At 38.6% G+C, this 16880-nt stretch overlaps 1 protein-coding gene across 1 annotated transcript in view; it reads left to right on the top strand.

The window, feature by feature from the left end:
- Positions 1-14942, top strand: part of GLIPR1L2 (GLIPR1 like 2) — a 32617-nt gene extending 17675 nt beyond the window's left edge. The window contains exons 4-6 of the mRNA XM_036299881.1: positions 5400-5485; positions 14517-14543; positions 14626-14942. Of these exons, the coding sequence (XP_036155774.1) occupies positions 5400-5485; positions 14517-14543; positions 14626-14942 (430 nt within the window). The remainder of the gene's footprint in view (positions 1-5399; positions 5486-14516; positions 14544-14625) is intronic.
- The last annotated feature ends 1938 nt before the right edge of the window (positions 14943-16880 follow it).

Genomic DNA, 16880 nt, shown 5'->3' with positions numbered 1-16880 from the left:
TATTGAAAACCTATTTGAAGAAATAATGACAGAAAACTTCCCCTATCTGGTGAAAGAAATAGACTTACAAGTCCAGGAAGCACAGAGAACCCCAAACAAAAGGAATCCAAAGAGGACCACACCAAGACACATCATAATTAAAATGACAAGAGCAAAAGACAAAGAGAGAATCTTAAAAGCAGCAAGAAAAAAACAGTTAGTTACCTACAAGGGAGTACCCATATGGCTGTCAGCTGATTTTTCAACAGAAACTATGCAGGCCAGAAGGGAGTGACAAGAAATATTCAAAGTGGTGAATAGCAAGAACCTACTACATCCAAGATTACTTTAACCAGCAAAGCTGTCATTCAGAATTGAAGGTCAGATGAAGAGCTTCACAGATAAGAAAAAGCTAAAGGAGTTCATCACCACCAAACCAGTATTATATGAAATGCTGAAAGGTATTCTTTACAAAGAGGAAGAAGAAGAAAAAGGCAAAGATAAAAATTATGAACAACAAATACATATCTATCAACAAGTGAATCTAAAAATCAAGCGAATAAAAAATCTGATGAGCAGAATAAACTGGTGAATATAATAGAATCAAGGGCATAGAAAGGGAGTGGACTGACAATTCTCGGGGGGAAAGAGGGTGGTTGTGCAGGAAGAGACTGGACAAATATCATACACCTATGGATGAGGACAGTGGGGGCTGTAAGGGCAGAGGGTGGGGTGGGATCTGGGTGGAGGGGAGCTATGGGGGGGAAAAAAGAGGAACTACTGTAGTAATCTGAACAATAAAGATTAACATAAAAAAAGGAGAAGAAATAAAAGGCATTCAAATTGGAAAAGAAGAAGTAAAACTATCCTTATTTGCAGATGACATGATACTATACATAGAAAACCCCAAAGACTGCATCAAAAAACTACTAGACCTAATAAATGAATTTGGCACGATACAAAATTAATACCCAGAAATCTATGACCTTTTTATACACCAATAATGAAATCACAGAAAGAGAAATGATAAAAACAATCCCATTTACCATTGCACACAAAAAATTAAGACAACTAGTAATAAACTTAATTAAGGAGGTAAAAGACCTGTACTCAGAAAACTACAGTACACTGAAAAAAGAGATAGAGGAAGACATAAACAAATGGAAGAACATACCACGTTCATGGATTGGTGGAATCAACATCATTAAAATGTCCATACTACCTAAAGCAATCTATAGATTCAATGCAATACCTATTAAAATACCAATGGCATATTTCAAAGATCTAGAACAAACTCTCCAAAAATTCATCTGCAATAAAAAAAAGACCCCGAATAGCCAAAGCTATCCTGAGAAAGAAGAACAAAGTTGGAGAGATCACAATACCAAGCCACAGTTCTCAAAACTGCCTGGTACTGGCACAAGAACAGACATATAGACCAATGGAACAGAACAGAGGACCCAGAAATTGACCCAAGCCATTATACACAATTAATATTTGACAAAGGAGGCAAGAGCATACAATGGAGTCAAAACAGTCTTTTTAATAAATGGTGCTGGGAAATTTGGTCAGAAACATGCCAAAAAAATGAAACTAAATCACCAACTTACACCATACACAAAAACAAACTCAAAATGGCTAAAGGACTTGAATGTAAGACAGGAGACCATAAAAATCCTACAAGACTCCATAGGCAGCAACATTGCAGACATATGTCGTAACAATATCTTTATAGACACAGATCCTAGGGCAAGAGAGACTAAGGAGAAAACAAACAAATGGGACTATATCAAAATAAAAAGCTCCTGCACAGCAAAAGAAACCATCAACAAAACAACAAGAAAGCCCACTGCATGGGAGAACATATTTGCCAATGTATCTCCAATAAGGGTTTAATGTCAAACATTTACAAAGCACTCATACAACTTAACAAAAGGAAGATAAACAATCCAATCATAAAATGGGCAAAGGACCTAAATAGACACTTTTCGAAAGAAGACGGAAGGCTAAGAGTCATATGAAAACATGCTCAAAGTCACTAATTATCTAAGAAATGCAAATCAAAACAACAATGAGGTACCACCTCACAGCTGTCAGAATGGCTATCATCAAAAAATTCAAATGACAAGTGCTGGCGAGGATGCGTAGAAAAAGGAAGCCTCCTTCACTGCTGGTGTGAATGCAGACTGGTGTAGCCACTGTGGAGAACAATATGGAGTTTCCTCAAAAAACTAAAAATGAAACTCCCATTTGACCCCAGTGATCCCACGTCTAGGAATATATCCCAAGAAACCAGAAATACCAATCAGAAAGGATATATGCACCCCTATGTTCATAACAGCACAATTTACAATAGCTAAGATTTGGAAACAGCCTAAATGCCCATCAGCAGATGAGTGGATTAGAAAACTATGGTACAGCTACACGATGGAATACTACACTGCTATAAAAAAAGATGGAATTCTTACCATTTGCAGCAGCATGGATGGAGCTGGAGGGCATTATGCTAAGTGAAATAAGCCAATCAGTGAAAGAAAAATACCACATGATCTCACTCATTTATGGATAATAAAGAACATTATAACCTGATGAACAAAAAGATAAATACAGAGGCAGAGAAGCATTGAACAGACTGTCAAATTACAGCGGGAAGGCTGGGGAGAGTTGGGGGGAGGGGGAGGTAAGAGATCAACCGAAGGACATGTATGCATGCATATAAGCATAACTAATGGACGCAAGATACTGGGGGGTGGGGTGAGGGCATGTGCCGGGGCAGGTGGGGGGGATGGTAGGGAAGGACAGGGGAAGGTCAATGGGAGAAAAAAGGAGACATATGTACTACTATTTGTTACTTTAAACAATAATAAAAAATAAAAAGAAGAAGAAGATTGGGAAGGTTTGAAATAGTTATTGTGGAAACTGAGAGAGGAATCTGAGTAGTGAACCATAGAAAGATTCCTTACCTCATTTAATGATTTTGCTCCAGCAGCACCCAGTTGCCCTGAAGCAGATATAGAACATTCACACAGTAAGATACCTTCATTTTTTTTTCTTTTCAAGACTTGGGTTTAATCAGGTGTCTATAAAGGAAAATAGTGCAAGAGAGTTTCAGGTTTTTAACTGAACATGCAAATATGAGAATATGCAGAGAGCTAAGCTAAATAGAGAAGAGACAACAGGGTGGCTAGGGAAAAAATAGACTTGCAGTGCCAGTGAAATTAATGGGCAAGTAAATAAGTGAGCACTCTGGAAGGATAGGAGGTTGCAGTCAGCGAGTGTAATTTGTGATTTTGTGAGTTCAGAGGTGGAGCAGATTTAGGGGATAACAAGATCCAGAGTGTGGCTATAAAATGCCAATTACAGTAACAGAGAGACCAAGTTATTGGGCAAATCATCCATAAGCATATTGTAATCATCTGGGTCCCAAATTCTAAGACAATGGCACAATTTTGATTGAAAGGAAGATTGTGAATCAGGTGCTAAAATGAGGAAGGAGGCATGATCAGAAAGAAGATAGTATCTTGGGGATGATTAGAGGATGGTACAACAAAATAATATCAACCTCGAAGGAGCTTTGTCAGTGTTTAACTGTGGCCTCTAGTCCTTTAGTTCCAAGCAGTGGAAGTGGAGATATGACCACCTGAATTTTACAGAAAGTGATACAAAGTAACATAGCTTTGCACATAAAGGGATAATTTGAGGCAGAAAACAACAGGATTCGTGCTTTTCTTGACCTTGAATAAGTCTAGGAAGTAGTCATAGAGTTTTGGCAGTTAATACATTAGGTCAGTGGTAAGCAAACTCATTAATCAACAGAGCCAAATATCAACAGTACTTCTTCAAAATAGACTCGCCCAAGCCAAAAACCGACTTCTGCGCATGGGCCACGAAGTTTCAATCACACTGTACGTGCGCACCCGCACGTGGTATTTTGTGGAAGAGCCACACTCAAGGGGCCAAAGAGCCGCATGTGGTTCGCGAGCCACAGTTTGCCAACCACTGCATTAGGTGTATCAGATGGAGAGCCAAATAAGACCTCTAAAAGATAATCTTCCTTGCTGTTTATTGCATTGTATTTTTCTCTAGCTTACTGGGATAGATTCTTTAAACCTTCTTGGGAAACCTGTAGATGCCCAGGTGTACCAGTAAACTGGAAGCCAGCTTTGTGATATTTCTCAATGATATATAGAAGAGTGAAAGTGAAAGTGGTTATTGTATGTGGTATAACTCTTCTGGCTTTATGAAATGAAAAGATCAACATCTGTTTGATCTTCTCTTGCCATTGTTCTATGGACATTGTACAGATATGTGAGTCTATACATGGAGAACTTTGAAGAGAAGAATCTGCTTACAAATTACAATTGTTAGATTGTGAAACCATGGAGCTGAATTACCTCCTTCATGAATAAAGTGGTGGCAGAAATGGGGCTAGTGTAAGCAATGAAAGTTTCCATCAGCACCAGAATTGTGTTCTCCTTCTGTAACAATATAGTTATACTATAAAATTTAAATAATGGTCTTCTAATGGACTTTGGGTTGGACATAGGTAAGGTTACCCAATAGGCCAGCCAGGCAACATGTCCTTATCTAGGACTTGGACCCACGTCCTTATAAGTGGCAGTATATTGAAGGTATGGCCAGATATGAGTCTAAAAAAACTTCTAGGGACATATATGCCTAACGTTTGTTTTTATAGCTTCCAATACACACTGAGTAAATAAGCAGTTCTATTTAATGATCAGTATCAATGACCACCCTCACTGAAAAACATATTTTCCTACATATCTCCTCTATCTTTTCTATCCTAGATCTTTTATATAAGCTTCCCAATTCATATCTACTTTGGGGACCCTTTTTCTTACTTAGCTTTGAGGAATTGATGTAATAGTTTCTCAGTTCTCCACCCTGGTCTATACAGTGGGTTAAAACAACTTGGTAAAATTCCATTTAAATTTATTTACTTCTTTATATATTTATGTATTTTTCATGTAGACTTCAAAGTAATCCATGCAGCTAGGTCTTTGAGACAATAGACATTTCAGGATTTTTCAAACTCTTCAGAAAATTAATACAACTTCTTATACAAGTGTGCCAACAAGAAAGCAGTTAATTACAAAGCATTCTGTAATATCCATTTTTTAAAGAAAAATTTTGCTACAAATAAGATAAAATAAGCTTTAAAACTCACTCATTTTTAAATTACAATATTTTCTTTCAAGGATATCGGAATTCATTTCAAAAGAGACTTTTTTGTGGAGGGGAGAGAAAGGAAAGATTGCATTTCCAATTGGAGTACTTCCTTGAATCCTTTTTCTTAATTAAATCACCTTTCTAAACTAATAAAAATTGTTAATTACATTACGTAAATAATATAAAATGTGAGACATTTTCTAACCAAATGTTTTCTGCTTTTTTTGTAGAGCAACTCTAAGAAGAAAGCCTTATCAACAAGGAGTAGTTTGTTCTCAATGTAACGAAAGTGACAGATGCACAGATTTTCTATGCAGTAAGACAAAGAAAATAACTTTAACATTTAGAAAAAAAGACCATAGTGCATAGGACGATGAGAAAAATGAAGTGTTAAACACTAGTTTTCCATTATCATGCTAATATAGTTCCTTTGACCAGAATGGTATTATATTATCAAAGGATGGTTGAAACAGTATCATCTTTAGATTTTTCTAAACTGCACAGCCTTTTCTGCCCCCACTTACCTCTATTCCTGCCCTTAAGGACATTCCAGAATGTCTGAAAGAAGAAATGAAGACTAATAGCTATACCCTGAAAAAGCTTCACAATTAATTCCTGAAAGCACAGCCTTTTTGAAAATGACTGGTCTAAAAGATAAGCTATTTCAAAAGAGAAAAGAAGTAATTTGCAGTGTATTTTTCTTATGAGTGTTTCCTCTATAAACTCCTAGAGTATGACTTTCACCAAAAAGAAGAGATGAATTGAAAAGCAAAATGATTCATTGAAAGAATTATCCAGAAGCATTGAATCTTTATTCATAGACAAAGACCAAAATAATTCTGAAGTTTATAATTACAAAGCAAAATATAAATATGATAACTTTAGGAGATATACAAGTGATGCAATTAATAAAACTTGGGAGAAGAGAGGGGTAGCGAAAATATGCTTAATTTCTTCATCTTTTAGAGCCAGAAGCCAAAAGATATAATTTAAAGCTGATAAATCAAACAAGAGAGATGTGGAGGATCCAACATGGTGCAGATTAGGTAAAAGTTATACTCACCTCTTCCCAGGACCAAACTGGAATTACAACTAAAGTATAGAAAAAATAATCCTGAATAGCCAACTGAAGACTAGCTGGAGAGAAATCTTAAAATCAAGGATTTACAGAAGAGGCCACATTGAGACTGGTGGGAGGTGTGGAAGCACAAAAGGGCTGGGTGGACACTCACAGTCAGTGGCTGAAGTTTTGGAGGGATATATTGCCTGTGTTGGGGGAAGGTCCCTCTGAGAAGTTTGGGGTCTAAACCCCAAGTGGGTCTCCCCAGCCCAGAGCTCCAGAACCAGGAAAGGAGCCCACACAACATCTGCCTGTGAAAAGTAGTGGTGTTTTTGTCCACCAGGGAGAGACAGCTAGAAACACAGGCGAACTTTTTAAGGGGCCAACGCACAAAATTTTCGTTCATAGCCACTCACCCTGGGCTCTGGCGGAGGGAGGGCAGAGTGCACTAGAGGTGCATGAGGAGGGTCTGGAATTGGTGGCAAGAGAGCTGAAAGGTCGCCGCTGGGATCCCTGTGCTAAGTCATTCCCCCGTACTGAAAGAGCCATCTTTCTTAGGCAGAGTATTCCCCTCCATGGAACATCAGCCTGGGAGAAAGAAATAGCCCCACCTTGGAATCCCTCTCACCCCACCCTGAGCCTACACCCTGGTGAAGAGTACAACTAGAGGATCTTTAAGTGAGCCTAACAGACAGACTGCAGACAGAGGCTGATGTCTGGATGTGTTGAGATTTCTGCTGATCTGTCCCTGGGCCCAGTGCTAGTCAAAGCAGACCTTGGTGGGCAGCTTGGTCTTTCCACATGCATACAGGCCCAGAAGAGGGAGCCACAGTCTGTGGATCACTGATAGCTCCAAACAGTTTGCCCAGGGCCAGTCATAGACAACACCTGGCATTGGCCAGCACCAGAGTCCTTCTGAAGAGGCCCAGAACCAAGACATCCAGTGACCAGATTCTGACAACAGAGTACAATCCAATAAGCTTCACAAGCAGCATATCCATAGGGAGATCTCAGCAGAACCAAACCCTACTGAGGTACATTCCACTCCAGGTGATCAGCACCTGCACAAAAGCTTGCATGCTGTGTCCGGTGTTTGAGCCTCACAGTCAGATAGCCTGAGAGTCAATCCCACACACAAACTGGCTAAGAACAATCAAGACTTAACTACAAAAGGAGGGCCCACATAACATGCACAAGGGACATTCTTGGTGCGTCCAGCTCAGGTGATCAGGAATAGTTCATCACTTGGTCCCACAGGTCACCTACTACATAAGGCAACACTGGGAATCACAGCAGATCTACATAATACATAGAAACAAAAAGAAAAATGCAGCAGAAAGGGAGAAACAAAGAAAGAGGCCCCAAATGAAAAAGAAGAGAATTCTCCAGAAGAGCTCATTGAAATGGGGGTAAGCAATTAATCAGATACAGAGTTCAGAGTAATAATTATAAGGATGCTCAACAACATGACAAAATGCATTGAACTGTACACATAAAAAGAACAGATTTTACTATATGTTAATTACAACCTGGCTTAAAAAAGAGACCACCTAAAAAAAAATACCACCTAAAATACACAATGAATACTAACTAACATTTGCATACTCTTGGAAAAAAGATACCATAAATATAAAAAAAAAAAGTAGAATAAAGAATAGCATAAGGGATTCAAGGTATGGGATGGGGGGAAACCTAAAGATTAAGAATGCTTGACATACAAAACCACTGGAAGACACTTCTCAAAGATCAAAGGGTAAAATATACAAAAATCAATGAAACCAAGAGCTGGTCCTTCAGAAAGATAAACAAGATTGATAAATATTTAACCAGACTCATCAGGTCCCAAATAAATAAAGGGCCCAAATAAAATCAGAAATGAAAGAGAAGTAACAAATGATACCAAAGACATACAAGGAATTAATTGCAAGAAAGTATTATGAACAACTATATGCCAACAAATTGGACAACCTAGATGAAAATGGATAAATTCCTAGAAACATACAATCTTCCAAAACTAAATAAAGAAGGATCAGAAAATCTGAATAGGCAGATTACAACCCATGAAATTGAAGCACTAATCGAAAAACTCCCTACAAATAAAAGTCCTGGACCAGATGACTTCACAGGTAAATTACACCAAACATTCAAAGAAAAACTAACATTTATCCTTTTCAAACTATTCTGAAAAATTCAAGAGAAGGAAAAACTCCCATGCTTATTTTACAAGGCCAGCATGATTCTAATTCCAAAACCAGATAAAGACACAACAAAGAAAGAAAATTATAGGCCAATATCCCTGATGAACATAGATGTTAAAATCCTCAAGAAAATATTAGCAAACCTGATCCAGCAATACATTAAAAAGATCATATACCATGATAAAGTGGGATTTATTCTGGGGATACAAGGCTGATAAAATATCCACAAATCAATAAACATGATACCACATAAACAAACCCACAGAATCATATTAATAGAAGCAGAGAAAGCACTGTTTTTTTTCAAGCTATAAGAGAACAATTATTTGGAAAATCACAAAGGTAGAAGAAGTTATTCATAGAAGAAATGGGCTTAGGAAACAAGTTGTAGAGGAAAAGGAAGGACCTATGAGCTAGGGAGTGAGGAAGGTAAAGGGGGAAAGATGGGGAAAGAAAGGGAGAGGGTGGAAGGGAAAGGCTGAGACATGATCCCAGGAGGGAGAGCCAATCCAGCACCCATTTATGATAAAAACTTTCAGCAAAGTGGGAATAGAGGGAACATACCTCATTGTAATAAAGGCCATATATCACAACCCTCAGCCAACATCATACTCAGAGGGCAAAAACTAGTAGCATTTCCTTTAAGATCAGGAAAAAGACAGGGATGTAAACTTTCATACTCTTATTCAACATAGTACTGGAAGTCCTAGCCACAGAAATCGGACAAGAAGAAATAAAAAGCATCCAAACTGCAAAGAAGGAAGTAAAACTGTCATTATTTGCAGATGACATGATATTGCACATAGAAAACCCTAAAGACTCCACCAAAAAACTACTAGATCTAATGAATTTGGCAAAGTAGTAGGATAAAAAGTTAATATTCAGAAATAAGGAAATAAGTGGCATTTCTATATACCAATAATAAACTATCAGAAAGAGAAACCAAGAAAGCAATCCCATTACCACTGCAACAAGGAAAATAAGGTAGCTAGGAATAAATTTGAGGTAAAAGACCTGTATTCAGAAACTATAAAACATTGAAGAAAGAAATTCAGGAAGATACAAATAAGTGAAAGTATATATACTGTGTTCATGGATTGGAAGAATTAACATTATTAAAATGTCTATACTATCTAAAGTAATCTATAGATTCACTGCAATTACTATTAAAATACCAATGGCATATTTTACAGATCTAGAACAAATATTCCAAAAATTTATATGAAACCAAAAAAGACCCCAAATAACCCATCAATCTTGAGAAAGAACAAAGTTGGAGGGATTGCAATTCCAGATGTCAAGTTATACTACAAAGCCTCTGTATTCAAAATAGCATAATACTGTCTCAAGAACAGGCATATAGATCAGAACAGAGACCCCAGAAATTGACCCGAAAGAGGCAAGAGCATACAATGGAATAGAGACAGTCTCTTCAAAAAATGGTGATGGGAAAATTGGACAGGTACATGCAAAAATAAGAAATTAGACCACCAACTTATACCATACTCAAAATAGATAAAAGACTTAAGTCATGAAACCATAAAAATCCTAGAAGAAACCATAGGCAGCAAAATCTCAGACATCTCACATAGCAGTATGTTTGCCAATACATCTCCTACGGTAAGGGAAACTAAGGAGAAAATAAAAAAAGTGGGACTACATCAAAATAAAAAGTTTCTGCACAGCAAAAGAAACAACAAAATGAAAAGGGAGCCCACTGTATGGGAAAACGTATTTGCCAATGATATATCTAATAAGGAGTTAATTTCCAAAATATTTAAGGAACTCATACCATTTAACAAATGACAAAAATTGAATCAAAAATAGGCAAAGGGCCAAAATGGATATATAGATGGCCATATAGATGGATATATAGAGGCAGATGAAAAAATGCTCAGTCACTAATCATCTGAGAGATGCAAATCAAAACAACAATGAGGTATCACCTCACACCTGTCAGAATGGCTATCATCATCAACAAATCCACAAATGACAAGTGCTGCTGAGGTTGTGGAGAAAAGGGAACCCTCATCCACTGCTGGTTGGAATGCAGACTGGAACAGCAACTATGAAAAACAGTATGGATTTTCCTCAAAAAATTAAAAATGGAACTGCCATTTGACCCAGCGACCTCACTTCTAGGAATATATCTTAAGAAACCTGAAATACCAATTAGAAAGAATATATGCACCCCTATGTTCATAGCAGTGCAATTTACAATAGCTATGATCTGGAAATAGCCCAAGTGCCCATCAGCAGATAAGTGGATAAAAAAACGGTGCTACATTTACACAATGGAATACTATCTATATGTATGGATAACTACGACAGAACGACCAGAATGACCAGTCACTATGATGTGCACTGACCACCAGGAGGCAGACGCTCAATGCAGGAGCTGTCCCCAGCCCACAGGCTCTGATCACCAATGGGGCTTGCTAATCAACCTCCTGGTCCCTGCCCCTAGCCGGCAGGCCCCAATTGCCCAATTGGGGCCAGGCCCTGGGCTGGGACAGGAAACAAAGGGTGGGTGGTGGCAGGCGCGGCCCATTTCTCAGGGGGGCTGAGGGTCAGCTCCCTCCTCGGCCGGTGGCCAACCTACTGGGTCCCTCCCCCTCCCCCTCCCCCCAGCCAGCAGGCCCTGATTGGGGCCTGCTGGCCAACCTCCCTGCCCCTCCCCCTGGCCAGCAGGTCCTGATCACCCAATAGGACCAGGCCCCGGGCTGGGACAGGAAACTGGGCGTGGGTGGCGGTGTACACGGGTGGTGAGGGAAGGAGGAGGCTGGGAGGCAGGGAACCTAATTGGCCCTGATCACTGGCCAGGCCTAGGGAACCCACTCATGCACGAATTTCGTGCACTGGGCCTCTAGTGCAGCTATAAAGAAGAAGGATCTCTTACCCTTTGAGACACCATGAAGCAAAATAGGCCAGTCAGAGAAAGATAAGTATCACATGATCTCACTCATATGTTGAATCTAATGAACAAAATAAACTGATAAAAAGATAGATCCAGAGACATAGAGGCATGGAACAGGCTGACAAATCTCAGAGGGATGGTGGGGGGGAGGGGATAGATTAGCCAAAGAACTTAAATATATCTATTTATATAAAAGCCTAAGCAACAGAATGACCAGAACGACTGGTTACTATGATGTGCACTGACCACCAGGGGACAGATACCCAATGCAGGAGGTGCCCCCTGGTGGTCAGTGTGCTCCCACAGTGGGAGTGCCACTCAGCTGAGACCCACCAGCCCGATGGCAGCCACTCCCTCCCTCAGTAGTCCTGCAGGTCCAATATCAGAGAACGGTCGAGGCACCAAGGGACCAGCACCGCTGGCATGATCCCAATAACACCACCAGCCTCCTGGAAGTCAGCCTTGGGCACTGGGGCCACTTCCCCTCCCTAGATGCTCCGCAAGAAAGAAACAATATAAAAGCGGCTGCCAGGTGGCTCCTAACAACCAGCGTGAAAGTCAGAGGGACGGATACGGATCCCATGTCAGCAAGGGCATCCCACCACCTGCCCGGAGGGCCAATCGCATCCCAGCCTTCCACCCCACCCCCCTCAGAACCCCAACCATGCACAAATTTGTGCAATGGGTCTCATATATATATATATATACACACACACACACATACACACACACACACATAATCCATGGACACAGACAATAGTGTGGGGAAGGCCTGGGGGGGCGGGCAGGGCTGGGTAGAGGGGGTCAATGGGGAGAAAAAGAGACATTGGTAATACTTTCAACAATAAAGATAATTTAAAAAAAAACACAGCATGTTACTGGCATAAAAACAAACATATAGATCAATGGAGCAAAATAGAGAGCCCAGAAATAAACCCATCCCCAACATTACTAATCATCAGAGAAAGGAAAATTAAAACCATGAGATATCACCTCATACCTGTCAGAATGGCTATCATCAATAAATCAACAAACAAGTGTTGTCAAGGATATGGAGGAAAGAGAACCCTTGGTGGGAATGCAGATTGGTGCAGCCACTGTGCAAAGCAGTATGGAGTTACCTCAAAAGAAAAAAAAAGGAACTGCCTTATGACCCAGCAATTCCACCTCTGGGAATTTAGCTGAAGAAACCCAAGACACTAATTTAAAATAATATATGCTAATTGCAGTGTTATTTATAGTAGTCAAGATTTGGAAGCAGCCCAAGTGTCCCTCAGAAGATGAGTAGATAAAAAGGCTATGGTAGCCTGGCCAGCATGGCTCAATGGTTGGCAGGGCTCAGTGGTTGAGCATCAACCTATGAACCAGGAGGTCAGGGTTCGATTCCTGGTTGGGGCACATGCCCAGGTTGCAAACTCAATCCCCAGTGTGGGACTTGCAGGAGGCAGCCAATCAATGATTCTCATCATTGATGTTTCTCTCTCTCCCTCTCTCCCTCTCCCTTCCTCTTTGAAATCAATAATAAAAATATATGGGGGGAAAAAAGCTATGGTACATTTACACAATGGAATACTACTCAGCTGTAAAAAGGAAGAAAATTTTATCCTTCGTAATAGCATGGATGGACCTGGAGAACATTATGCTGAGTGAAATAAGTCAGTCAGAAAAAATAAGTTCCATATGATTTCACTCATATGTGAAGTTTAATGACCAAACTGAACTAATAAGCAAAATAGAGACAGACTCATAGATAGAAAGTAGGTCAACAGCTTGGAAGGAGGGTTGTTAGTGGGGGAAGTGAGAAAAAAAAGAAAGAGAAAGAACTCATGGACACAGACAACAGTATGGAGATTATTGCAAGGGAGGTGGGAGGGAGTGGAAGAGTGTAGAGGGCATATAAGTGGTGATGGGGAAAAATAAAGAAAAAAAACAAGATGTAAGTATAAATGTACTTAAATATTTGATCAAGTGCAAAAGTAAAAGAATGTAATCAATAAAAATTGGTGATAAGAAATGAAGATGCAAAAAAGAAATGTACTAATTACTTCATTGCTTATTCTAAGCAATTGATAGATACACATACACAGAATAAAGTTGAAAAAAATATAGAGACTATATGGTACAATATTTTAAATGAGCTGCAAAATAGAAATTTTTACATAAAATACATAGTAATAACTATGACCAAGCACAAAAGATTGAAATCATCTCAAAGATCCAGCAGAAAATTGGTTCATCTCGCAGGTGCCAGAATAGTCATTTCTAAATTTTCCTCTAAGGGTTTTATCATTGCAAGACAAGCCCCAGGTTGCCACTATGCCCTCTATGTGTGAGAACTCATTTATCCTCCCACTCTTTTTCCTAGTGGAATCCAGGAAAGGTTATCTGACTTTCTATGCCCAGGTGAGCAGAGGAAAGAAAATTTATTTCCTGAAAGGTATTATGACAGCTTTGGGCTAGATAGCGAAAACCAAACTATAGAGTTAACTTTGCCAGCTAGGAAATGAAGAGCAACTGAAAGCTTCTGAAAATAAAGATTCCATGAGAAAAGTGAGTAGATTCTGAAGATTAATTTGCAATGATCAGTATAGGGGAGAGATGAAAATAAGAGATGTTGTAGAATCCTAGGTTACCACCAAGGGCTAATAAATGTCAAAGGCTTACTTAGTTACAATTGAGCAATCTGACTGCTTTTGAGTTTAGGTGATAAACTTTAAAAATAATTATTTACTTGTAGTTAATTCAAAGTAGTATAGTAAAGCCCAGTCGGTGTGGCTCAGTGGTTGAGCTCAATTTGTGAACCAGGAGGTCACCAATGAACCAGGAGGTCTCTGTTCCAATCTTGAGAAAGCAAACAGATATATAACAATCTTGAGAAAGCAAACAGATATATATATATAAGATGATTTATATAAGATGACAATGATTTAGAGACAGAATTAGTTCTAGAATTCACATCTCTTCCTATACGTTCATGCTCTCTGTTACTAAAAGAAGATATATTGGACTTTATGGTTGGGTGCTGGTAGGACAGCAGAAATCAAATATAATAATAGTATGATGCCTGAGAGCTAGGAAAATGATGTCATTATTTTTGGAAAAAATATTTTCTATTTTAGAGAAAGACAAAGTATATGTCATTCTTTATTGACTTCCTTTTTTTTCCCCCTAGGCAATGCAGATCGTGAGGAAGCCATATGTATGTATTGTTGTACTTTATTTCTTGAACAATTTAACTACTTTATGTGCAATCCAGCTTTCAATTGCTTTTTTATTGACAGATTATCAGTTTTGGTATCCAAGATGGGAAGTGCCCCGGCCACTTGTTTGTGACCCACTCTGCTTCTTAATTTTCTTTTTGAGAACACTAAGTTTTACATTATGTGCCACAATTGTTTTGATAGTACAGTCTTATTTTCCAAATATATTAACGGAAGAACAGATGACATTTCCTCCTGAGGTAACAGAAAAAGAGGAAGAAGAGGAGGAGGAAAGGGAGGCAGAGGAAGAAGAAGAAGAAGAGGAGGAGGAGAAAGCAGAGGAGGAGGAGAAGGATGAGGATGAGGATGAGGATGAGGATGAGGATGAAGATGACTAGGGTTAGGAAGATGAAGGATAAGATATTACCACCATCATAGGACAAAAGTATAATACCAAAAAGCAACATTTTTTTGAGTTCAAATAAAAAAATATTTACAAGCCACTATTGCAATACCTTTTATTCCTTCTCATACTTATTCAACAAATTTAAATTTGAAAAACAAAGAAACAAACAAAAACATGTACTTTATTAGTAAGTATGAGAAGGTAAGCTCTTGGGAACTAAGAACATATAAAGAAGTGATGGTAGAAATGCTAAGATTTCACTATGTTGTCCTGATAAAGGAGAAAATTCCCATTTTCTAAATATGTTTCTATCTCTGTGTTTTTAAGATTTTTAACGTGTGTTAATAAATTTCTCAAGCATTAAGATTTACCCGTGAGGTATTCAAGACCATTCCAACTTCAAGACAACCATTTAATAGATAACTTTTGGTTTTGTTGTTTTTATCATTACTATCATCGTTGTTATTAGTAATGGTGATTGTGGTGGTGGTGATATTCTCCATGTGATGTCAGGGCATCAAATATTATTTATTTTTGTAATATATATGTTTGGAATGGTTTAAGTGGTACTTGTATATGCTGTTAGGAGATAAACTTATTATTCTACTTTATGTTCAATCTTTCATTAAAGCCTTGCTGTAATTCTTTATTAGGCTAAATAATTTGTTGCCACCAAGGGCTAATAAATGTCAAAGGCTTACTTAGTTACAATTGAGCAATCTGACTGCTTTTGAGTTTAGGTGATAAAATAAACTTTAAAAATAATTATTTACTTGTAGTTAATTCAAAGTAGTATAGTAAAGCCCAGTCGGTGTGGCTCAGTGGTTGAGCTCAATTTGTGAACCAGGAGGTCACCAATGAACCAGGAGGTCTCTGTTCCATTACTGGTCAGGGCACATGCCCAGATTGTGGATTCACTCCCCACTGGGGGGCATGCAGGAAACAGCCAATCAATGAGGCTCTCTCATCTTTGATGTTTCTATCCTTCTCACCCTATCCCTTCCTCTCTCTGAAATCAATAAAAACATTTTTTAAAAGTATAGTAAAAGTGCATAAATTAGTAATATAAATTAACTATTTTCAGCTAATACTAATGAATGAACTGAATAAAAACACCTAACATAACAAAATACATCAAATGGTATAAACTGTATGTTAATGAACTCTATTCTGTGTATATGAAGTCAGTCTCTGTTGGGAGCACATGAGACATGGTTGGAAAGTTTGTAAGGAGGACGTTCTGAGTAAAGGGAAGTGTGTGGAAGGCCGCCTGCCCTGTTTATCGGAATTCCGACGTAGGGGAGTGTCAAAGGGGGTGTCCCTAATTATTCCTTGATGTTTCCAAACAAGTCTGTGCATGTGCAGACCCCTGGATGCTTACTGGAATCTTTATGCCTAATCTTTGGGTGCCCTTGCCTTGAGGACAATACAAACTCATGTGTCCTCCCAAGATTACTCACCCTACTCATTGTATCTAAAGATAAAAACTTCAATAAAGGCCTTGAGGCAGGCAATTGAGGCTGTCTTGTTGCTATAGCCAGTCCCTTAGCCTCTCTTCAAAGTGTCGGAGTAATCCATTCATCTGTCACTCTGGGGCTGCTGGTCAGCCCTGGCAAACCTCTTTTCTCCCCAGACTCTTAAGAAATATAATATCCTTAGGAAGATAAAAGGGCTGGTTATTATAGTGATTTTATTTTTAAAAATTATTATTTTATATTCATATACCACTTCATAGCTTCTAAAATATTTTCACATAATTATTTTATACTCAAAAGTACCCTATGGAGTTAGTATTGCTTCCATTTTTTAAATGAAAAAAAAAACACAAAACTGACTTTGGATTTGTGAAGTGGTTCAACTTAGGACAGAGGGCAAATTAACTTCTGAACATTCTGATGCATAAGTAGAAATTCTTCGAGATACCATGTTC

The sequence above is a fragment of the Myotis myotis genome, unplaced genomic scaffold, assembly GCF_014108235.1.
Source record: "Myotis myotis isolate mMyoMyo1 unplaced genomic scaffold, mMyoMyo1.p scaffold_m19_p_3, whole genome shotgun sequence".
Lineage (NCBI taxonomy): Eukaryota > Metazoa > Chordata > Mammalia > Chiroptera > Vespertilionidae > Myotis > Myotis myotis.
Note: the sequence above shows the minus strand (reverse complement) of the source record. Positions and strands in the feature narration are given on the sequence as shown.